Here is a 24,273-nt window from a genome sequence, read left to right as displayed (position 1 = left end):
GTTATGCCACAGAACTGGTTGAGTTAAAAGGTTTAGTAACTGCATGAAACAAAGTGATTTTCCACTACTGTTTGGTCAGTCAGAAGAACAGGAATTCTCTCCCCCGAAGAAACAACCTATTAAGGCCTTTAGCAATCAGGAGACGCAGGGGCCAAGATTCTGCTGAATCGGTAAGGGAAGATCTGGGGTACAACAAATTTGAGGTGGGAGGGTGTACATGAGAGGGGGGTGGGCAGCACCCAAACTGACAGTCTTGTTGGAGAATCTTCACTACACAGATTGCATCAGTTCAAAGCTGCAGTCCATTATCATGTTCAAAGGCAACTCGCGATGGGCAATAAATGCTAGCCTCATCAACGTCCACATAGAGTGTAAATATATTTTAAAAAATCATAGCCATGGTCTCCCTTCCATACATCAACCACTTCTTCCATTTATCAGGTACCTTCCTCTCTATTTTAAGATCATGATGCCCTGTTTATTTTTTAAAAATGCAGCCCCAACTATTAGGTCTTTCATTGCAGTTGCACTTCATCATATTGGAAAGAACCCTAGTGAATTGTATGTTCATATACCTGCCTATCCTTCTCATAACATGAAATTCAATATATATCTGCATGTAAATTAGGATATAGAAAAAATGCACAAATAGCTGGAACATATATTGAAAGAAAAACAATGATGCTGATGTTTCAACAGTTTTCACATGGCACAGCCCTCCCACTTGCAAATACATTAATCAATTGTGATTTCAAGCCAACTTTAAAAAAGGGACACGGAGTCCATGTTTTTCACCTTGCACTCATCAGGACAGACCAGACAGCCATATTTCTGAGGGAGCAACAATTAATACTGCATGAGAAAAAGGTGCTGGCTGCATGGCAAGCCAATTGATTGGTCAAGGCATTGCCCTTGAGCGCACCAGGGAACTACTGCCCCACACAGGCAATGGAATATGTCTAGGCATTGCATCTTTTTGGAATGAAACAGAAGCATGGGGACTATAGTTCCATGGTGCATTCTCTATGTCAATGCCTCTACCAATGAGAGTTGATGCTAGGGGGCCACGAGATGCAGGTACAGCAGTTGTTCTGTGGGCTCTGGTGCTACTCTTTCTGCAATCCTTCTTTTATCCTGTTTGCGCAGCACATGCATGGCTCGTCTGTGGGGTTAATTCTCCGTAATACATCCCTAGAAGATTTTGGGATGTGTTGGGGAAAAGAATGCCACGGAATTCTAAGAAATTTGGTGATAAAAAGAGAGCATTCGGAGGCAAAGGAGCTACCTTTTCAATATGGTGACCTGATCCTTGAGTGGACTCTTGACCCGCCGCTTTGTAAGGCGCTGCAAATGATGACTGAACATAATCAACAATATCAGAGTATTTGACGACCAACTTGGCTTGTTGAAAGAATCTTAATGCTCATGAGACTGAGCTGCAGAATACTAATACAAAGTTTGATGAAACAAAGGAAAGAATCTAGAATGTCGGAAATGTTGCTTCATTGGTGGAAGCTCCCATCCGATCCTTGAAAAACCAGCTCAGTGGTATGTCAGAAATCCTGGAAGATTCGGAGAACCGAGGCCGAATGTCTGGGTCGTCGGTCTGACTTAAGGGTTAAGACTCCTGTTAAGTTTTTGGAGAACTGGCTTTCCTTAATCTGGATGTGATGATAGGGTGTTTCAAGTTGGAAATGGTACACCGTAACCTGCCTTTGAGGGATCGACACAAATCAACGTCCCAGGCCCATACTCATTTGCATTCATAACTTCAAAAAATCATCAGAAGATTCTGGAGGCGGTGTGTCGTGGTGTGACCTGACTCCATGAAGTTGCGAGGGTCTCAGCAGTGACATAGCTTTGGTGAATTATTTATCCTGGGACCTCTAGGTCAATGATTCAGTTAAGTCTTTTGATAATCCGGCTAGTGCCTTGGCCTTCGAAAAGTCCACAGAAGGCAAGCACTTGGACTGAATCTGCAACTCACTGAAATTTGAACTTTGACTTCCGGTGGCAGCAATGGTGTGAGCGGTCGCACATTTGGCAGCTCCCGCTAGAGGCTGTTTTTTTCTGACCTTTTCCCCGTTCGGAGGGTGGATGTGTGGTTGAAAAAGGTGTAAGGCTGGCCAGAGGGAAGACTGACTCCACTGGTGGGACTGGTGGATGGATCCACAGACCAGAAGTGGGTCAAGAAGGGAGCAGCTGGAACAGGAGAATCTTTGTGTACCACAGCTCAAGATGGCAGAGGGTGCAGGGCTTGCGGTGTCTACCAAATGATCGATGGACCAACTGATGGATGTCTTAAATGAGAAGTTCAGCCAGCAGAGGAGAGAGGCCCACGAGGACCTAGCCAAAGCTGTAGACTTGTTGAAATCGGGAATCGACTGAGTGGAGTAGAGGCTGGAGTCCCAGGGCCAGGCCATCCAGAAAGTGGAGGCGGCGGTGGGGGAGCACGAGGAGCAGTTGGCTTCAATGGCAGCCGAGGAAAGAGTAATGAGAGATACCCAGAAGCGGCTATAGGAGGACCTTGAGAACTGCTCCCGGAGGCAGAAGTTGAGAATTGTAGGGATGCCTGAAGGCATCGAGGGAGCAGACACTGCCACGCATGTGGCTGGAATACTCAAAAAGCAGATGGGAGAGGGGGCCTTTGGCTGGCCCCTGGAGGTCAACTGAGCGCACAAGGCACTAATAATGCCACCAGCAAACGAGTCATCAAGGGCAATGGTGGTGCGTCATCACCGGTTCCTAGATAAGGAGAAGATCTCGAGATGGGCGAGGCAGACAAAGAGATGCACCTAGAGGTGAGTGAGCTCCGAGCGCATCAGGACCTGGGCTTTGCGAAGAGGGCGGCCGAGTTTAATCGGTTAAAGGCTGCCCTCTTTAAAAAGGGGGTGGATCTCGGGATGCAGCACCCGGCTTGCCTCTGTGTGACCTTTAATAATACAGAGCACTATTTTGGAACACCTGAGGAGGCGATGACGTTTTTGAAGGACAATGGACTGGCATGTGAAAGAGGACATTGAACTGTGGAAGAGGGATGTGGAGAGGAATGTGGTTTTCCTTTTTTCTTCTGGCTATCTGATAATTCTGGTATTTTTTGTTCGGTTGGTGGTTGGGGAACTCATCTCCTCAGAGATGTTTCGAGACGATGAGTGCACTTTTTAGATTATTCGGGTTTTTCGGTTTCTCTTTTGTTTTCTTACTGTTGCACTGCTGGTTGCGAGGTGAGCGAGCGGGGGAGGGGAATCTGAGGTGTTGGAGGCTGTGGCGCCTTGGGCGGATCTGCCAGGCTAGCTGGGTGGGCTAGTTAACGGAGCGCAGTGGGGGCTAATCAGGTGGTTAGTGTAGCAGAGGGGGATGGGGTTGTTCTTTTGTTTAGGGGAGGGGAGGCTGCTGACGAAGGTGTTGTTGCTGTGCCGTTATATGGGAGGGAGTGGTGATGGTGGACATCAGGGGGTGGGCCTGGAGGGTCACGTGTCATGGGCGGGGCGCTGGCCTAAGAAAGGATATGGTTAGGGGGGGGGGGGGGGGGGGGGGGGGAGATGGAGTGGAAATGCCCTCCGACCAGGCTGGTTAAATGGAATGTGAGGGGGCTGAATAGGCCAGTCAAATGGTTGCGTCTTTTTGTGCATCTGAGGAGTTTGAAGGCGGATGTGGCCTTTTTTGCAAGAGATACACCTGAAGATTGGGGACCAGACAAGGCTATGGAAAGGGTGGGTGGGGAAAGTTTTCCATTCGGTGTTGGATATGGAGACGTGTGGGGTGGCGGTCAACAAGTGTGGTGTTTGAGGTGGAGAATATTGCAGCGGATTCGGGGGGGGGGGGGGGGGAGAAAGAGGTTTGTGATGGTAAGTGGGAAATTGGAAGGGGTGCCAGTGGTCCTAGTTAATGTTTATGCTCCAAATTGGAACGATGTGGATTTTATGAGGCAAGTGTGTGTGGAATGTCGACGGTGGCAAAGGAGCTGAAGGGGCTTATGGAGCACATTTGGGGGGGGGGTTGGGAGGCCTAGGGCAAAGGAGGTTTCATATTTCTCTCATGTGTACAAGGTCTACTCGTGGATTGAGTTTTTTGTGGTGGGCAAGTCCTTGTTGGCAGAGCTGGGATATTCGGCGATCGTGGTCTCAGACCATGTGCCGCATTGGGTGGATTTGCGAGTGGATCCCGGGGGGTGGGGGGGGGATGCTCAGCATCCGCAGCAGTGGAGGTTGGATGTGGGGGTTCTAGCAAAAGAGGAGGTGGTGTGAGTGGGTGAGGGCCACCATCCGGGGTTACGTGGAAGTAAACGACACAGGTGAGGTCTCGGCTGCCAAGCTATGGGAGGTACTCAAGGAAGTAGTCAGCGGAGAGTTTATATCAATTCAGGTTCATAGGGAGGAGGAGGAGCGAGCAGAGATGTCAAGTTTGGTGGACAAGGTTATGCAGGTGGACAGAAGGTACACGGAGGCTCTGCAGATGGATTTTTGAAGGAGAGGCAGAAGCTCCAGATGGGCTGGTGTCCACAAGGAAGGCAGTGGGGCAGTTGCGGAGAGCCAGAGGGACAGTGTGAGAGTATGGGGAGAAGGCTAGCAGGTGCTGGCCCACCAGCTCAGGAAGTAAGCGGTGGTGAAGGAGACTGATAGGGTGAAGGACAGCAAGGGTGGAGTGGTATTGGACCCAGTGGGGGTGAATGGGGTGTTTGAGAAGATTGGAGGTTTTAGAGTCGGAGTCCCCGGTCACGGGAGGGGGAGGGATTTTTTGGATGGGCTGGAATTCCCCAGGGTGGAGGCCAGCCAGGTAGAGGAGCTGGGTGCTCCCATTGGATTGGTGGAGGTGCTGAATGGTATGGGAGCAATGCAGGCAGGGAAGGCCCTGAGCCCAGTAGAATTTTATAAAAAGTTTTGGGAACCCTGAAGCCCCCTGCTGGTGAGGGTATTTAATGAGGCGAGGGAGAAGGGTGAGCTCCCCCCTACATTATCGCAGGCCTCAATATCGGTGATCCTGAAGATAGATAAGGACCCGGAGCAGTGTGGGTCCTACCGCCCTATCACTATTGACCTGGAGCAGTGTGGTCCTATCACTATTGAATGTGGGTGCCAAGTCGTTGGCTGAAATTCTGGCCTCACGGATTTAGGATTGTGATACCGGAGGTGATAGCAGGGGACAAGACGGGATTCGTAAAAGGGAGGCATCTGTCGGCCAACATCAGGCACCTGTTAAATTTCATAATGATGCCCTCGGAGAGGCAGAATGTGGAGGTGGCGGTTGCAACGGATGAGCAGAAGGCCTTTGATTGGGTAGAGTGGGAGTATTTGTGGGAGGTATTAGGGCGATTCGGGTTTGGGTAGTCGTATGTGGATTGGATCCGATTGCTGTTCCGGGCACCCCTGGAGAGTGTAAGAACAAATCGGGTGAGTTCAGGGTACTTTAGGTTGTACCGGAGGTCGAGACAGGGAAGCCCACTCTTCCCATTGCTTTTCACCATGGTGATAGGGCCACTGACGTTGGCGCTTAGAGCGTCTAAGGGTTGGGAAGAGATTGTGCGTTGGGGTGGATGGAAGGAGCAGTGTGTCCCTATATGCGGACGACCCGTTGCTGTATATAAATGACCCACTGGAAAGTATACGGGATATTATGGACATTTTGATGGAATTTGGACGGTTTTCGGGGTATAAATTAAACATGGGAAAGAGTGATCCCGATCCAGGCGATGGGGCAGGAGAAGAGGTTGGGCAAGCTGCCGTTTAAGGTAGTGGGGGTGAGTTTTAGGTATCTTTGCAACCAGGTGGCGCCGGGTGGGAGCAATTAAACAAGTTAATTCTGGCTCAGTTGGTGGAGCAAAAGAAGGGTCATTTAAAATGTGGGATGTGTTTCCGTTGTCATTGGTGAGGCGGGTGCAGTCCGTGAAGATGACTGTGCTGCCGAGGTTTTTGTTTGTATTCCAAGGCCTCTTTTAAGGTTAATGCGTTGATATCGGGATTTGTGTGGGCAGGGAAGACCCCTCAAGTAAAGAAGGCGCTGTTTGGAGCGGGGGAGAGGGTGGGGCAGGTTGGTCTTGCCAAATGTAATGAATTATTGAGCAGCAAATATAGCCATGGGACGCAAGTGGGTAGTGGGGGACTGGTCGGTATGGGAGCAGATGGAGGCAGCCTCGTGTAAAGGTACTAGTTTGGGAGCACTGTTGACAGAGCCTCTGCCATTGCCGCCGGCCAGGTATTCCACAAGTCCAGGAGTAGTGGCAGCCCTGAGGGTGTGGGGACAGTGGCAAAAGCGCTAGAGGGCACCTCGGTTTGGGTTCCGATCTGCAGAAATCACAGCTTTACTCCGAGGGGACTGGACAAGGGTGTTTCAAGGTTGGCAGCAGGCGGGAATCAAACGGTTTGGGGGTTCATTTATGGGTAGCAGCTTCCTGAGCTTGGAAGGTAGAGGAGTAAGAGTTGCCCAGTGGAAACGAGTTCCGATACTTACAGGTGCAGAACTAAGTGAGAAAACAGGAGTTGTCCTTTCCTGATCTGCCAGCCCCAGGGTTCAGGACATGGTGCTGTCGAGAACAGAGGTTGGAGAGGGCAGGGTGCCAAGAAATATATAATGATGTGGAGATGCTGGCGTTGGACTGGGGTGAGCACCGTACGAAATCTTACAACACCTTTCCGCTGTCGCGAAGCGTGGTACGTTGTACGCTGCGACAACGGATGAATGGACATCGCGCGAGGTCGCCAGGCAGGAACGTTCCCTTCCAGTCGGGGAACACTTCAACAGTCAAGGGCATTCAGCCTCTGATCTCCGGGTCAGCGTTCTCCAACGCGGCCTTCAGGACAAGCAACAACCAAAATCGTCGAGCAAAGTTCCGCACACATGAGTACAGCCTCATCTGGGACCTTGGATTCATGCCGCATTATATTCTACCCCACTATCTGGCCTAGGCTTGCGAAATCCTACCAACTGTCCTGGCTTGAGTGCGTGAAGTGTTCAGGGGGCCCAGCAAACCATGTCCATATGTTTTGGGCATGCCCAGCATTTACAGAATTTTGGAAAGGCTTTGCAAAGGCCATGTCCAAGGTCTTGGACACTCTGGTAAATCCGAGCGGGGGGATAGCGATATTTGGGGAGTCAGACGATCCGGGAGTGCAGGAGTCGAAAGAGGCCGGAGTTCTGGCCTTTGCCTCCTTGGTAGCCCGGAGGTGGCTCTTGTTAATGTGGAGGGACGCGAAACCCCCAAGTGCAGAGGCTTGGGTCAGTGACATGGCTGGATTTCTCAGGTTGGAGAGGATAAAGTTTGCCTTGCGAGGGTCCTTGCAGGGGTTCTCCAGGCGGTGGCAGTGTCTGCATGAGTTTCCTCCGGGTGCTCCGGTTTCCTCCCACAGTCCAAAGACATGCAGGTTAGGTGGATTGGCCATGATAAATTGCCCTTAGTGTCCAAAATTGCCCTTCATGTTGGGTGGGGTTACTGGGTTATGGGGATAGGGTGGAGCTGTTGACCTTGGGTAGGAAACCAGAGCACCCGGAGGAAACCCACGCAGACACGGGGAGAACGTGCAAACTCCGCACAGACAGTGACCCAGCGGGGAATCGAATCTGGGACCCTGGAGCTGTGAAGCAATTGTGCTAACCACCATGCTACCGTGATCTCCTGTATGTTATCTTTTAGTTATCTTTTTGATTGTGGTTGTGTTTGATGTTTATTTATAAATGCCTTAATAAAAATATTTTTAAAAATAAATTTGAACTTTCTCCATTTACTTTGTCCTATTTCATATCGTCGTACATCGGTTTATTGGGAGATGTTAAAATTTGAGCACTATATTGAATGTCTTATCCTTAAGAATGTGTGACTTTTATCACGACAGCTGTGCCATGTGCTAATCATTCATCATTTTCTCTTCTTTTCTGTACCTTTATGATGGTAATATTGGCTTTTTGGTATCCTCTCTAAACGTGACTAAATTGAGTAGTGCTATTGTTGGGAGATGGGTGGAAGGTGGGTCTTCATAGGTGGGTTCAAAATGTGGTAATGGCATTTGGCTCCCACTGTTGGATTTTTTCTTCTCCTCTGTCGAGGAGTATGTTTTCTGATCGAATTGATAGTACAACCTTACAGGTCCACACTCGCCTTGAGGAATGTCCCCTTAGAACTACTGTGGTTGTGATTTTTTTTTGTATTAGTGTTGTGGTTTGTAAGATGTTGACGGAATCCTACAATAGCACAGACATGTCCTTTTCTGAGAAAAGATTTATAGAGACATTATGGCACCTGGTGTAACTTGAGATTGGGGGAGGATAGGGTTTCGTGCACGCCCAAATATGGCACGAAAATCCTATCCTACTTTTCTTCTGGTGGTCTATTCGATGGTGGTAGCTAATTTTAAGCTATGTTTCTGGAATGTGCGGGAAAAACATTTATCCTATTTAAAGGAAAAATATCTGATCTTTTCTGAAGGAGGAGAAAGTGGACAAAGCCTTGTTCCAGTAGACCCATTTGGATGAGAAGGAGCACAAAGCTAAACCAGGAATTGGAATAGTTTTCGACCAACAGCAGAGGAATAGCAATTTTTGGTCATCTAAAATGTTCTCTTGAAGGTGGAGAATTGTGAGAATAAGGGAGTTGGATATGTGATTAAGGGTCTTTTTAGGTGGAGAATAACATGATACTGAATGTGTATGGCCCTCCAAAATTCTAGCCTTGGGTGACTATGGGTGGAGTTTGCACTTTCTCCCAGTGGCTGTGTGAGTTTCCTCCAGGTGCTCCGGTTTCCTCCCACAGTCCAAAGATGTGCAGGTTAGGTGGATTCGCCATGCTAAATTGTGGAGTTTGCACTTTCTCCCAGTGTCTGCCAGAGTTTCCTCCGGGTTCTCCGGTTTCCTCCCACAGTCCAAAGATGTGCAGGTTAGGTGGATTTGCCATGCTAAATTGCCCCTCATGTCCAAAAGGTTAGATGGGGTTACTGGATTATGGGGATGGGGTTGAGGAGTGGGCCTAGGTAGGGTGCTCTTTCTAGGGGCCGGTGCAAACTCCATGGGCTGAATAGCCCCCTACTGTAAATTCTATGATTAGCCAAGCTATTCCAGTACACTGATATCTACCCAGCAATGTGGAAAATTGCCCAGTTATGTCCAGTACAAAAAAGCAGGATAAATGCAACTCATCCAATTACTGCCCTATCAGTCTACTCTCCATCATCAGCAAAGTGATGAAGATGCCGTCACAGTACTACCAAGTGGCACTTACTCAGTGATAACATGCTCACGGATGCTCAGTTTGGGTTCCACCAGGGTCACTCAGCTCCTGACCTTATTACAGCCTTGGGTCAAACATGGACAAGTGAGCTGAGTGCCAGAAATGAGGTGAGAGCGGCTGTCTTAACATCAAGTCAGCATTTGATAGTGTGGGGCATCAAGGAGCCCTAGAAAAACTGGAGTCAATGGGAATCAGGGGGAAAAAAATCTGCACTGGAGTCATACCTAGCTCAAAGGAAGATGGTTGTGATTGTTGGAGGTTAGTCATCTCAGTCCCGGGACATCACTGCAGAAGCTCCTCAGGGTAGTGTCCTGGGCAACCATCTTCAGATGCTTCATCAATGGCCTTCCTTCCAACATGTCAGCTGTGGGGATGTTCACTGATGATTGCACAATATTCAACACCATTCATGACTCCTCAGATAAAGAAGCAGTCCACGCACAAATGCAGCAAACTCTGGACAATATCCAGGCTTGGGCTGAGAAGTGGCAAATTACATCCGGGCCACACAAGTGCCAGGCAATGACCATCTCCTATAAGGCATTAAGATGGACAAGTCCCCAGGTCCGGATGGGATCGATCCCAGGTTACTGAGGGAAGCGAGGGAAGAAATGGCTGGGGCCTTAACAGATATCTTTGCAGCCTCCTTGAGCACGGGTGAGGTCCCGGAGGACTGGAGAATTGCTAATGTTGTCCCTTTGTTTAAGAAGGGTAGCAGGGATAATCCAGGGAATGGAGAAAGGTGACTAGTGGTGTTCCACAGGGATCCGTGCTCAGACCACTGTTGTTTGTGATATACATAAATTATCTGGACGAAGGTATAGGTGGTCTGATTAGCAAGTTTGCAGATGATACTAAGATTGGTGGAGTTGCAGATAGCGAGGAGGACTGTCAGAGAATACAGCAAAATATAAATAGATTGGAGAGTTGGGCAGAGAAATGGCAGATGGAGTTCAATCCAGGCAAATGCGAGGTGATGCATTTTGGAAGATCTAATTCAAGAGCTGACTATGGAAGAGTCCTGGGGAAAATTGATGTACAGAGAGATCTGGGAGTTCAGGTCCATTGGACCCTGAAGGTGGCAACGGAGGTCGATAGAGTGGTCAAGAAGGCATACAGCATGCTTGCCTTCATCGGACGTGGTATTGAGTATAAGAGTCGGCAGGTCATGTTACAGTTGTATAGGACATTGGTTAGGCCACATTTGGAATACTGCGTGCAGTTCTGGTCGCCACATTACCAGAAGGATGTGAATGCTTTAGAGAGGGTGCAGGAGGTTCACCAGGATGTTGCCTGGTATGGAGGGTGCTAGCTATGAAGAAAGGTCGAGTAGATTAGGATTGTTTTCGTTGGAAAGACGGAGGTTGAGGGGGGACCTGATTGAGGTCTACAAAATTGAGAGGTATGGACAGGGTGGATAGCAACAAGCTTTCTCCAAGAGTGGGGGTGTCAATTACAAGGGGTCACGATTTCAAGGTGAGAGGGGGAAAGTTTAAGGGAGATGTGCGTGGAAAGTTTTTTTTACGCAGAGGGTGGTGGGTGCCTGGATCGCTTTGCCAGCGGAGGTGGTAGAGGCGGGCATGATAGCATCATTTAAGATGCATCTAGACAGGTATATGAATGGGCGGGGAACAGAGAGAAGTAGATCCTTGGAAAATAGAAGACAGGTTTAGATAAAGGATCTGGATCGACGCAGGCCGGGAGGGCTGATGGGCCTGTTCCTGTGCTGTAATTTTCTTTGTTCTATAAGAGAATCAAATCACAGCCCCTTGACATTCAATGGATTACCATCACTGAATCCCCCACTATCAACATTCTGGGGGAACATCCTGGGGGTTACTATTGACCAGAAGCTGAACTAGATTAGCCATATAAATACTGTGACTAGAAGGTCAGAGGCTAGGAATCCTGCGGTGAGCAACTCACCTGCTCCCCAAAGCCCACCGACAAGGCACAAGAGCGGCATGGTGACACTGTGGTTAGCACTGCTGCCTCACAGCACCAGGGGCCCATGTTCAATTCCAACCTTGGGTGACTGTCTGTGTGGAGTTTTCACATTCTCCCAGTGTCTGCATGGGTCCGGGTGCTCTGGTTTCCTCCCCACAATCCAAAGATGTGCAGGTTAGGTGAATTGGCCATTCTAAATTGCCCCATGTCCAAAGGTTAAGTAGGGTTATGGGATATGGTGGGACTGTGGTTCTAGGTAGGTTGCTCTTTCAGAGGGCCAGTGCAGACTCAATGGGCCTAAATGTCCTCCTTCTGCATTGTAAGGATTCTATGGTCAGGAGTGTGATGCAATACTTGCCTGGATGAATGCAGCTCCAACAACACAAGAAGTTCGACACCATCCAGGACAAAGCAGCTGGCATTATTGGCACCCCTTCCACAAACATTCACTTCTTCTCCACCACCGACACACAATAGCAGTGTGTACCATCTACAAGATGCACTGCAAGAACTTACCAAGGCTCCTTAGGCAGCACCTTCCAAACCCACGACCACCACTATCTAGAAGGTCAAGGGCAGCAGATACATGGGTACACCACCACATAACAGTTCCCCTCCAAATCACTCTCCATCCTGACTTTGAAATATATTGCTGTTCCTTCACTGTCACGGGGTCAAAATCCTGGATCAGCCGCCCTAATAGCATTGTGGGTGTCCCTACACCACATGGACTGCAGTGGTTCAAAAGGCAGCTCACCACCACCTTCTCAAGGGCATTTAGGGATGGGCAATAAAGGCTGGCTTAGTCAGCGAAGCCCACATCCCATAAAAATGAATTTAAAAGAAAACTTTGCATCTTAACTCTATTTCCCACACTGCAAAAAGTGCTGATTTCTGCAGAGCCTAAACAGTTAATTAGAAAGTTTTAGGGTGCTAGTGTTAGTACATTGGGTATCTTGCACTGGGTATCTTGCAGTCTTGGGAAAGAGATGTGGCAATGAACATTGATGAGGAGACATGGGGTAGCATATGGGATTACGCCAATAAAATTCCAGTATCCAACAGAATGAAGGAGACTCGGTTTAAGATACTGCACTTCTTGCATATCACCTCAAGTTTGTGACACAGGTTTGATCATGCAATGTCCCTAATGTGTCTAAATTGCCCGGTAGCAGAGGATAATTATATACATGGTATGGACCTGTGTCAAGATTCAATCCCATTGGTCTGGTGTACTTAAGGAACTCGAGAGGACATTTGGCAGGACCTTAGAATTTGATCCTTTGTTTCTCATTCTAGATTTTCCAGGGAGGCATATAACATCCTAACTTTTTCCTCTGTTACTGGGGCAGAGACAAGTATCCTTCGGTGCAAAACTGGCATAAAATAGTCATGGAGTGTATCCCTATGGAATTCCTGACACCTGTGCACCATTCCAAGTCGGCTACATTCCTCTGTCAAATTTATAGGCTCCGCTTTGTCTGACCTGCTCCTGCAAGTTTCCCCATAAGCCATATTGCGAGTCACGATCTCGCTATATATAAAAGGTGTGAATCTTGATATATTATCCTCTCATGTTTAGATGACCTTCCTCTCTTCCCCGCTCCCCATTTTCTGATTGATTAGTGGAGGCACCAGTTTTTAAAGACATTTGTTCAGAATTTATCCCTTCTTTCTCTGTTCATAAGTTGGCAGAAATATTTCTTTACTGTACTAGTCGTGTTTTGAAACTTTGTTGCGTTCTCTGCAAAAATGATAAAACTGTAATAAAAATATATTAAAACGTTGATGATAACCAATCAGCACCCTCTTCTCATGCAGTACGAATTGTTGTTCCCTTCAAAACACTGGCATTATTGCAACTGTTCTGATGAGTGCAGGACAAAAACTTTCGGCAGCAGGTCTCTTTTAGTTACAATTTTCTTCACATGCTTAAACAGCAGCTACACCTAATGAATGACAGAAGAAAGTGATCAGTTGTACAAAATACCCCTAATTTAAGAGCGATCTTTATGTTGCCAGCACCCCATTAGCAAAGCAACACACTTGGGTAATGTAGAAAATAATTTTTTTTAAATCTGAAGGATATCAAAAAATATTCTAAATTTAAAAACAAATATTTAGAAGCTTTCGAAACAGCCCTCAACAAGCCATCAGAATAGACAGTGCAACACACAAGCATAATCGAAATACATCAAGTGTGAATTTATAGAGCTTTTAAACATCCATATTAACTCACATTTATCTTGCTGCAAAATGTTATATTTAGCTTTCTTGTAACACGCCTGTGTTACAAATCCATTATATGACAATTAAAAGGCTCATCAACACTTCTGCTCATAACATACAAGCAACATTACATAATATTTGCAGAGAAATCAACATAATCAAATCTAGTTTATATTAACTTTTGATGCAGTTAATTTTTTTCTTTCTAATCAAAATGTTGAACTATTATAAACTATTTTCACAAATTAAAAGACTGGGAAACAATAAATCTAATTGTACTACAAAAGTCTTGATATAGTCTACAATTTTTTTAGGACACCATTCCACAGTACATTTAACTGCACAACTGATCTTCACAAAAGGGATCTCAAACTTACCCTTTCTTCACTCTTGCAAAGTCAAATGCCATCTGTCTATAGGAATATGCCTTTTCATTTAAATATCTGCTGTATCGTCTAATAAACGTAGACATATCATAACCTGCAAGAATGAAAGTGCAGCAATGTGAGGAGGCTTCTAAAATACAAGTTTGTTCTCCTTACACTCAATTAGAGATTCTAGCTTGAGATTTAGCTGCAATACCTTTTCAAATGACTATATCTGACAGCTATCAATTTTTAATTTTTTTTTTATAAACGAGAGGCAACAAGTATATAAGAGAAAAAAAAATTGTACAATCGAGATTACTTTTTTTGCACAAAAATACTGGAGAAGGAACATCCTGTCGGAAATTTTGTATTTAACAAGAATTAATTGGCCTTTACGATTCACTTAATAGCCACTGCTCAATATCCGACTGGTAAACGATTCCCATTTATGAACCAAAGAGTAAGTCGGAATCAAAAACGACTATTTCAAACTGTGCCAAAAAGCATCTCAATTTTATTTCAGCAGACTTCCAATGGATGGCACCTATAGTTTTATTGTGCTTTGCTGTGACAAAAGCCACCCTTCATATAGGAAGTTATTGCATGTTTTAATAGGAATAAAGGACTTGGGAGCAGGGGTATGCTGTTTACAGGGCAGCATGGCGGTGCAGTGGTTAGCACTGCTGCCTCATGGTGCCGAGGTCCCAGGTTCGATCCTGGCTCTGGGTCACTGTCCATGTAGAGTTTGCACATTCTCCCTGTGTTTGCGTGCGTTTCACCCACGACCCAAAAGATGTGTAGGGTAGGTGGGTTGGCCATGCTAAATTGCCCCTTAATTGGAAAAAACGAATTGAGTACTCTAAATTTTTTTATTTTTAAAGGAGCATGCTTTTAGACTCTTTGAACTTGTTCCGCCATTTGATAAGATCACAGTGATCTGGCTGTGGTCTCAACTTCACTTTCCTGTCTGCCCCTCATAACCTCAGAGTCCTTTGTTCATCAAAAATCATTCCAACTCAGCCTTGAATAAATTCAAATCCCAGACCCAACTGCTTTCTGGGAAGAGAATCCCATGGACTGATGACCCTCAAATAATTTGTTCCCCTCATATCCATCCTAAAATGAGGACATCTTATTTTTAAACTGTGTGCCCCAGTTCCAGTCTACCAGAAAGAGGAAACTTCCTCTTGGCATCCACCTTATTAAGTCCCTTCAGGATCTTAAATGTTTCAATAAGGTCTCATCTCATTCTTCTAAACTAAAATGGATACAGGCCACAATCGGTTCAACCTCTCAATAAAATAAGCCATTCATTCCAGGAACAAATTGAGTGAACCATCTCTGAAATGCTTCTAACATACTAGAATCATTTTTCGAATGAGGAAATCAAAACTGTGCACAATATTCCAGATGAGGTCTCACCAAGCCCAGTACAGCTGCAGGGTTTTCGCCTTACTTATGTTCCATTCCCCATGCAATAAACAAAAACATTCCATCCGCTGTACCTGAATACTAACCTTGTGTGATTCATATACCAAGATACCCAGATCACTCAATATCACCAAGTTCAACATTGTCTCCATTTAAATAGTGTATGGTTTTTCTATTCTTCCTGCCAAAGTGGTCAGGCTTAGATTTTCCCACATTATACTTCATCTACCAATTTTTTGCCCACTCACTTAACCTACCTCTTTACCTCCTCTTGATAGCTTACTTTCCTCCTATCCTGCCGTCATCAGGAAATGGAACTACCGCATCCAGTCCCCTCATCCAAATAACTTATGGAACTTTTTTAATGAATTTCATCAGTGTGTTGCAGGATACCAAATAAAAAATACATTCTCCAATAGTGGTCTATTCAACATGGTGATCTTTCCTTTTCAGTCAGAATGTCTGACCACTTTGTGCACTGGGATCAGTGTTCTAGCGGAAAGGATAAATAGGGTGGTCACGAGGACCTTAAACTACCATCCTAATGTCATCCTTACATATGATAGATACACCACCTCCCTTACCTTCCGGTCTGTCCTTCCGAATAGTCTGATACCCTGGATATTTAACTCCCAGTCGTGACCACTCTGCAACCATGTCTCTGTCATGGCCACTAAGTCATACTCATTCGCGGTAATTTGTGCCGTCAACTCTTACCTTATTTTGAATGCTACAAGCATTCAAGTAGAATGCTCTTATGCTATTTTTTTTTAACCTTTTTCAATTGTAACACCTCCATTAGTAACATCTCCAGAGTTCCTCTTTCCTTTAACTTTTTCCGGAATTTTCCCTGTTGTTGAACCCTCCTCCCCACATGCTAACCTATTGCTTTGCTTCTCATTAATCATTATTCTTCCTGTAGATTCACCCATCCCCCCCCCCCCCCAAATCCCCCTCTAACATAGTTAAATAAACTACTGGGAATTAATGCAAGAATGACATTAGGGTGGTGGTGAGAGATGTTACAGGTTGTCTGGAGAAAAACGTTGAAACCATTCGGGTGGAAATTAGAATTAGTAAGGAGAAAAGGTCGCTGATAGGCATAGTCTGCAGGCCACCAAATAATAATATTATGGCTGGGCACCAAACAAAGAAATAACCGATGCATGTAAAAATGGTACAGTCGTCATGGGGGATTTTAATTTACATGTCAATTGGTCAAACCAGGTCGGTAAAGGAAGCCTGGAGGAGGAGTTCATAGAATGTATTTGCGACAGTTTACTCAAACAGTATGTAATGGAACCTATGAGAGAGCAAACTACCCTAGATCTGGTCCTGTGCAATGAGGCAGGAATAATTAATGATCGCGTAGTCAGGGATTCTCTCGGAAGGAGCGATCACAGTACGGTTGAATTTTAAATACAGATAAAGGGTGAGAAGGTAAAATCCGATACCAGTGTCTTGTGCTTAAACAAAGGAGACTACAATGGGATGAGGGAGGAGTTGGTGAAGGTATACTGGGAGCAATGACTTTATGGTGGGACAATAAAGAAACAGTGGAGGACTAAGTGATTTTTCACAGTGCTCAGCAAAAGTATATACCAATGAAAAGGAAGGACCGTAGGAAAAGGGCTAATCAGCCAAAGATATGAGGAAATAAAGGAGGCTATCAAATTAAAAGAAAATGCATACAAAGTGGCAATGATTATTGGGAAACTAGACGATTGGGAAATTTTAAAATGTCAATAGAAAGCCATGAAAAAAGCGATTAAAAAAAGTAAGATAGTAAACTAGCTCAGTATATAAAAACAGATAGCAAAAGTTTCTACAAATATATAAAACAAAAGTGGCTAAGGTAAACACTGGTCCTTTAGAGGATGAGAAGGAGGATTGAATAGTGGGAAATGGCAGAGGCATTGAACAGGTATTTTGCAGTGGAAAAAACAAATAACAGCCAATAATTGTTGGCAAGGAGGCTATGGCAAGAGAGGATCTAAAACGGTCATTATCAAAAGGTGATGGTGCTAATGGGGCTAAAGGTGGACAAGTCGCCTGGCCCTGATGGAATGTATCCCAGGGCACTAAAAGAGATGGCGGGGGAAATAGCAAATGCCTTTATGATAATTCACTGGACTCTGGGCAGTGACGGCAGATTGGAAAACAGCAAATGCAACGCCACTGTTTAAAAAAGGAGGTAGACAAAAGGCGGGTAACTAAAGGCCAGTTAGCTTAACTTCTGTAGTGTGAAAAATGCTTGAATCTATTACCAAGGAAGAAATAGTACGAAGTCTTACAACACCAGGTTAAAGTCCAACAGGTTTGTTTCGATGTCACTAGCTTTCGGAGCGCTGCTCCTTCCTCAGGTGAATGAAGAGGTCTGTTCCAGAAACACATATAGACAAATTCAAAGATGTCAAACAATGCTAGGAATGCGAGCATTAGCAGGTGATTAAATCTTTACAGATCCAGAGATGGGGTAACCCCAGGTTAAAGAGGTGTGAATTGTCTCAAGCCAGGACAGTTGGTAGGATTTCGCAGGCCAGATGGTGGGGGATGAATGTAATGTGACATGAATCCCAGGTCCCGGTTGAGGCCGCACTCATGTGTGCGGAACTTGGCTATAAGTTTCTGCTCGGCGATTCTGCGTTGTCGCGAGTCCTGAGCGGAGAAACTACGTCATCTTCTTCACAGCCTTCAACACGTCATTGATGACGATGAACATCTTGCCAAGGTCATCCCAACACCCCCACTACTTGCCTTCAAACAACCGCGCAACCTCAAACGAACCATTGTTTGCAGCAAACTACCCAGTCTTCAGAACAGTGACCTCGACACCACACAACCCTGTCATGGCAATCTCTGCAAGACGTGCCAGATCATCGACATGGGGACCACCATTACACGTGAGAACACCACCCACCAGGTACGCGGTACATACTCGTGCGACTCGGACAACGTTGCCTACCTCATACGCTGCAGGAAAGGATGCCCCGAAGCGTGGTGCATTGGCGAGACCATGCAGACGCTGCGACAACGAATGAACGGACATCGCGCAACAATCACCAGGCAGGAATGTTCCCTTCCAGTCGGGGAACACTTCAGCAGTCAAGGGCATTCAGCCTCTGATCTCCGGGTAAGCGTTCTCCAAGGCGGCCTTCAGGACCCGCGACAACGCAGAATCGCCGAGCAGAAACTTATAGCCAATTTCCGCACACATGAGTGCGGCCTCAACCGGGACCTGGGATTCATGTCGCATTACATTCATCCCCCACCATCTGGCCTGCAAAATCCTACCAACTGTCCTGGCTTGAGACAATTCACACCTCTTTAACCTGGGGTTACCCCATCTCTGGATCTGTAAAGATTTAATCACCTGCTAATGCTCGCATTCCTAGCATTGTTTGGCATCTTTGAATTTGTCTTTTTATATATGTGTTTCTGGAACAGACCTCTTCATTCACCTGAGGAAGGAGCAGCTCTCCGAAAGCTAGTGACATCGAAACAAACCTGTTGGACTTTAACCTGGTGTTGTAAGACTTCGTACTGTGCTCACCCCAGTCCAACGCCGGCATCTCCACATCAAGGAAGAAATAGTGAGACATCTGGACAGAAATTGTCCCATTGGGCAGATGAAGCATGGGTTCATGAAAGGCAGGTCATATTTAGGAATCTTTTGAGGACATTACAAGTGCAGTGGACAACGGGAAACCGGTGGATGTGGTGTATCTGGATTTCCAGAAGGTATTTGACAAGGTGCCGCACAAAAGGCGGCTGCTTAAGATAACGGTGCACGGCGTTACGGGTAATGTATTAGTATGGATAGAGGATTGGTTAATTAACAGAGCAAATAGTGGGGATAAATGGGTGTTTTTCTGGTTGGTGATCATTGCCTCAGGGATCAGTTTTGGGATTGCAATTGTTTACAATTCACATAGATGATTTAGAGTTGGGGCAATGATTTGGAGTTGGGGACCAAGTGTAATGTGTCAAAGTTCGCAGATGACACTAAGATGAGTGGTAGAGTAAAGTATGCAGAGGCGACAAAGTCTGCGGAGAGATATACATATTTTAATGAGCGGGCAAGAGTCTGTCAGATTGAGTACAACGTTGATAAATGTGAGGAATAACAGCAAGATGGACTATTTTAAATGGTAAAATAAATTGCAGCATTCTGCTGTGCAGAAGGACCTGGGTGTCCTTGTGCATAAATTGCAAAAGTTGGTTGCCATGATATTCAGGTAAACATCATAGCACATACATACTGATGGACAGATCAATGGACCAATCAACACACACACACAACACCACAGCCAATCACAGGCAAGAGCATACACAGTACAAAACAGGGAACATGACACTTCCTGAGCATTCCAGCAGGAGACAGCTCAGGGCTGAGCTCATAGCAAGCCATTCAGACATCCACCATGTGCTGAGTGCCACTACAAGATAGTATTAGGAATAGGTCCACAGATTCTAGGGTTATGATCGAACCTCAGTAACCAGTTTACCACTGTAAATAAATTGTTAGCAACAAAACTGAGTTGTACCATTCGCAACCATGTTGGTTCGTCTGTGTAGCAGAGTGCAGCAGGTAATTAAGAAGGAAAATGGAATTTTGTCCTTCATTGCTCGAGAGATGGAGTTTAAAAACAGGGAGGTTATGTTTCAGCTGTATAGGGTGCTGGTGAGGCCACACCTGGAGTACTGCGCACTGTTTTTGTATCCTTACTTGAAAGGACGTACTGGCACTGGAGGGGGGGGGGGGGGCAGAGGAGGTTCACTAGGTTGATTCTGGAGTTGAGAGGATTGGCTTATGAGGAGGGACTGAGTAGACTGGGATTATACTCATTGGAATTTAGAAGAATGGGGGGGTGGGGGGGGGGGGGGATCTGATAGAAACATAAAAATTATGAAGGGAATAGTAAAGATAGAAGCAGGAAAGTTGTTTCCACTGGTGTGTGAAACTAGAACTAGGGGGCATAGCCTCAAAATAAGGAGGAGTGGATTTAAGACAGTTGAGGAGGAACTTCTTCAGCCAAAGGGTTGTAAATCTGTGGAATTCCCTGCCTGGTGAAGCAGTTGAGGCTACTTCATAGGATGTTTTTAAGGCAAAAAGATAGATTTGAACAATAATGGAATTAAGCGTTATGATGAGCAGACGGGCAAGTGGAGCGTAGTCCACAAAAAGATCAGCCATGATCTTATTGAATGGCAGAGCAGGCTCGAGGGGCCAGATGGCCTAATCCTAGTTCTTATGTTATGATCTTATGTAAATAGAAGCAGGATTAGGCCATTCAGCTTCACCAAGATCACAGCTGATCTTTGATTCAGCTACACCTTCCAACACCATCTTTAAACCCCTCGATTCCTTGAATATCCCAAACTCTTAACTATCCAAATATTGAATCTACTCAATAACTGAACAGCCACAAGCACTGAGGTAGATGGTTCAAAATTATCCTGAGACTATGTCACACCTCCTCACAACCCCCAACCCCCCCGCCAACCTGAAATGAGAATTACCTCTCATTCTTTTATGCTCTAGAGTAGATCCCCTATAGTAGGACAATTCCCTCATTGCAGTAATCAATTTAGTGAATCTTTGTTTTATTAGCTTTCACTGTATTCTGTGATAAGGAGACCAGAATGTAAACAGTACTCCAGATGTGGTCTCACCAATCTATACAGTTGTTGTAATTCTTCTTCTTCACAATTCATTTTTTTGTAATTCAGGCCAACATAACATTTATTTTCCTATTTGCTGGCTATACCTGCTTGTGAACTGTGATTCATATGAGGACACACATGTCTTTGCGAATACTAACATTTCCTATCTCTTACCAATGACAAATATCTTGCTTTTCTATTATTCCCCAAAGTGGATAACAATTCCCCTTCCTGACAATCCATCAGCCATGTTCTTGCTCATTCACTTAACGTCCATATTCTTTTGCAGCCTCTTCACATTCTCTTAAGATTATATTATTTTCTTGTAATTTAAAACTACCCGGAAAAAGGGTAGCAGATGGTTGAACCTGTTGGAAGCTGGGAGGAATGTTGTTCAGCATCACTGTAGCATGGGATTTTTGGTTATGTTAAAATAGTTCATCAATTGGCTACCTTTTCAGTAGTTTAGAGTACTAATTGCCTAAGTAATGTTTATTCGAAGTTGCTTTTGGTTTGTTACAGTAAAAGTTTCAAAAAATTGGGTGTTATATCATGCCATGCAATTCATTTTAGTCAGTCACGGGGCATTAAAATATCTATTTTTAAAGTTACCAGTCTCCAGTAATATTGGCAGCAAACCTGGGCACATTACACGTGGTCCCATCAGCGAAGTCATGTATTTTAATTGTAATAAACTAGGTCCAAGCATTGATCTGTTTGGCAACTTTAATTATAGTTTTCCAACCAGAAATGAACCATTTAATAAGTTTTTTTGGTCAGTTAGCTAATTCTCAATCCATTTTATTACTCCTATTCCATGACCCCTAATTTTGTGCAATAACCTCTAGTGTGTCATCTTATCTAATGTCTTTTGAAAATCCAAATACACTACATCCATCCACTGGTGCCCTTATCCACTTTGCCAGTTACAACAGAAGAGGTTTATCAAAAATTACCTCCATTTCATAAATCACTGCTGACTCTGCCCAACCATATTCGGATTTTCTAAATGACTATTACATCCCTGAAATCTGCCATCCACAGCAAGCTAACTGATCTATATATAGTTCTGTTTTGGGAATTCCTCGTTCTAGAACCTAGGAAATACTGGAAGAGCAAAATCAATATATTTACTGTCTCTGCAGCCACTCTAAAACCGAAAATGTTGACCATCAAACCCAGGGATTTGTTGGCTTTTAAACCCATTAATTTAGGCAGTATTATTATTAACACTAATTTCTTAAAATTGTTAATTCTTAGATCCTTCATTCCCCCACTACATCTGGAATGATTGTTTCCTGTTTCCTCTATCAAAGACAGATTTAAAAAAAAAAAAACATTTTTTTAAGTGTTTAATTAGTTTGCCATTTCTTTATTCTCCATCATCATTTTTCGGTGTCTCGAACGAAAGTTCCTTCAATTTCTTGCTTTTAAATACCTATGGAAGTTTTACAATCAGTTGTATTTCATGTTAATTTACTTCTATATCCTCTCTTCTTTCCTGATGTGTCCTTGCAACATTTAAAATCGCTCCTTTAATCTTTAAAAAAAAAATAATTTTAGAGAAAATGTTTGATAACAGTAAAAGAAACCACAGAACAAATGCAATTCCAAACTTACCCTCCATCCCAACCCCACCTCCCATAAAGCAAACAAAATCATCACCAGAAACCACCCCTCCCCCCACAACATCCGACATTGACCAATTCCCTGAAATAGGGAATGAATGGCTGCCACCTCGAATAGAACCCTTCTGCCGACCACCTCATGAAGTACTTCACTTTCTTAAAGTACAAAAACTTCATACGGTCACTATCAAGACAAAGCACTGGGCGGAACCCAAGCAGAACTCACCTCCGGGCTATAAACAAGGCAAAGGCAAGAGCATCCCCCTTCATGCCCTCTGCAGTTTCAGCGAGTCAGACATCCCAAAAATGGCCACAAGCTCAATCACAAGAATCACTGACATGGTGTTGAAGGAGGAGACCCAAAAGTTTACAAGTTTAGGACATGACCAGAACATGAGTGTATGATTTGTCAACTCCCGAGAACAACGTCCACATTTATAGCCCCCTCCACACACAGAAAAAAAAAAACTGGTCAGACATGCCCGATGCATCACCTTAAACTGCATCAAGCTGGGCCTAGCACGAGGTGGAGTTGACCTTTTCAAAACCAGCAAACTTCTCCTCTACAAAATATGCCCAACAGGTTCAGCCCCTAATCCCTCCATGACCAAATGACAAGTCCCAAGACCCCCAAAACAAAACGATGATTTCTGAAGATTGGGGCTAACACTGACACAGCACCAGCTTACAATATTGCCTGAACTGTTTCCATATCCTCAGAGGGGCCACCCCCACCAGGCTTGAAGTAAATTTTGCAGGGCAAATGGAAGCAGAGCTGTAAGCAAGGCCCGCAAACTAATACCCCTACAAGAATTCAGCTCCATCCACCCCCAAATGGAATCAGGATCCTTAAGCCACCCCCGCATTTTCTCAATGTTTGCAGCCCCCCCCCCCCCCCCCCCCGGCTGCCTCTCCCTCTGCAAAAACATCTTACGAACCAGTGGGGTCTTGCCCATGCAGATAAACGAAGATAGAATTTTATTGACCTTCACAAAAGATTTGGGAAGGAAAACGAGAAGACACCGAAACAAAAATAAGAACCGTAGGTGGACATTCATTTTTACCAACTGAACCCTGCCCATCAAGGAGCACTTCAAGTGAGACTTAGCCCCATTCAGTAGGCCAGTACAATTGAGCCCATTAAGCGGGGCCCAGTTGAGGGCCACCCGGGTTTCCAGATAGCTTGGCTTTGTTATATAGAGCACATCATCGGCATACACATACATTCCCCCATTCTCCCTCCCACATTCTCTCACCCTCTCTCCACAGGCTCAAAGGAGACTCCAACTTCTCTCACTACAACAAGCCATGCAAAAATTCCATCATGAGCAAGCTATCCTCTGGGGGCTCAGACAAAGTATGAGGTAAAAGGCCTCAAAAGCCTCATTGACCTTTCCCGAGGCAGAGACTAACCTACCACTCAAGTCCTTCATTTGCACTATCTCCCGGGAGGCGGACTGCCGACTCAGCTGCTGTGCTAACAGGTGACTAGCCTTCTCCCAATATTCATAAAATGCCTAACTCGAGCGCCGCAGCTGATGCACCGCCTTGTCTGTCGAGAGCAGCCCAAACTCCATCTGTCATTTCTTACTGCTCACCAACAACTCAGTGATGGGGCAAGCGAGTACTGCAGGTCCACCTCAAAGATGGAATTCACCAACCTCTGCCTCTCCACCCTTTTACTCTATTGTTTATGTGCCTTGCAGGAGATTATCTTGCCCCCCCCCCCACCTTGTGGAAGGAGAGATAGTTTCACTCCTATTAAAATCAATGTACTCGCCATTAACAG

At 45.2% G+C, this 24,273-nt stretch overlaps 1 protein-coding gene across 23 annotated transcripts in view; it reads right to left on the bottom strand.

The window, feature by feature from the left end:
* LOC140410875 (clathrin coat assembly protein AP180-like) overlaps positions 1–24,273 on the bottom strand; it is a 390,745-nt gene that overhangs the window by 197,240 nt on the left and 169,232 nt on the right. For all 23 annotated transcript variants that reach the window (XM_072499615.1, XM_072499614.1, XM_072499616.1 and 20 more), the window contains one exon: positions 13,768–13,870. In XM_072499615.1, the coding sequence (XP_072355716.1) occupies positions 13,768–13,870 (103 nt within the window). The remainder of the gene's footprint in view (positions 1–13,767; positions 13,871–24,273) is intronic.

Source organism: Scyliorhinus torazame, chromosome 4 (genome assembly GCF_047496885.1).
Source record: "Scyliorhinus torazame isolate Kashiwa2021f chromosome 4, sScyTor2.1, whole genome shotgun sequence".
NCBI lineage: Eukaryota > Metazoa > Chordata > Chondrichthyes > Carcharhiniformes > Scyliorhinidae > Scyliorhinus > Scyliorhinus torazame.
Note: the sequence above shows the minus strand (reverse complement) of the source record. Positions and strands in the feature narration are given on the sequence as shown.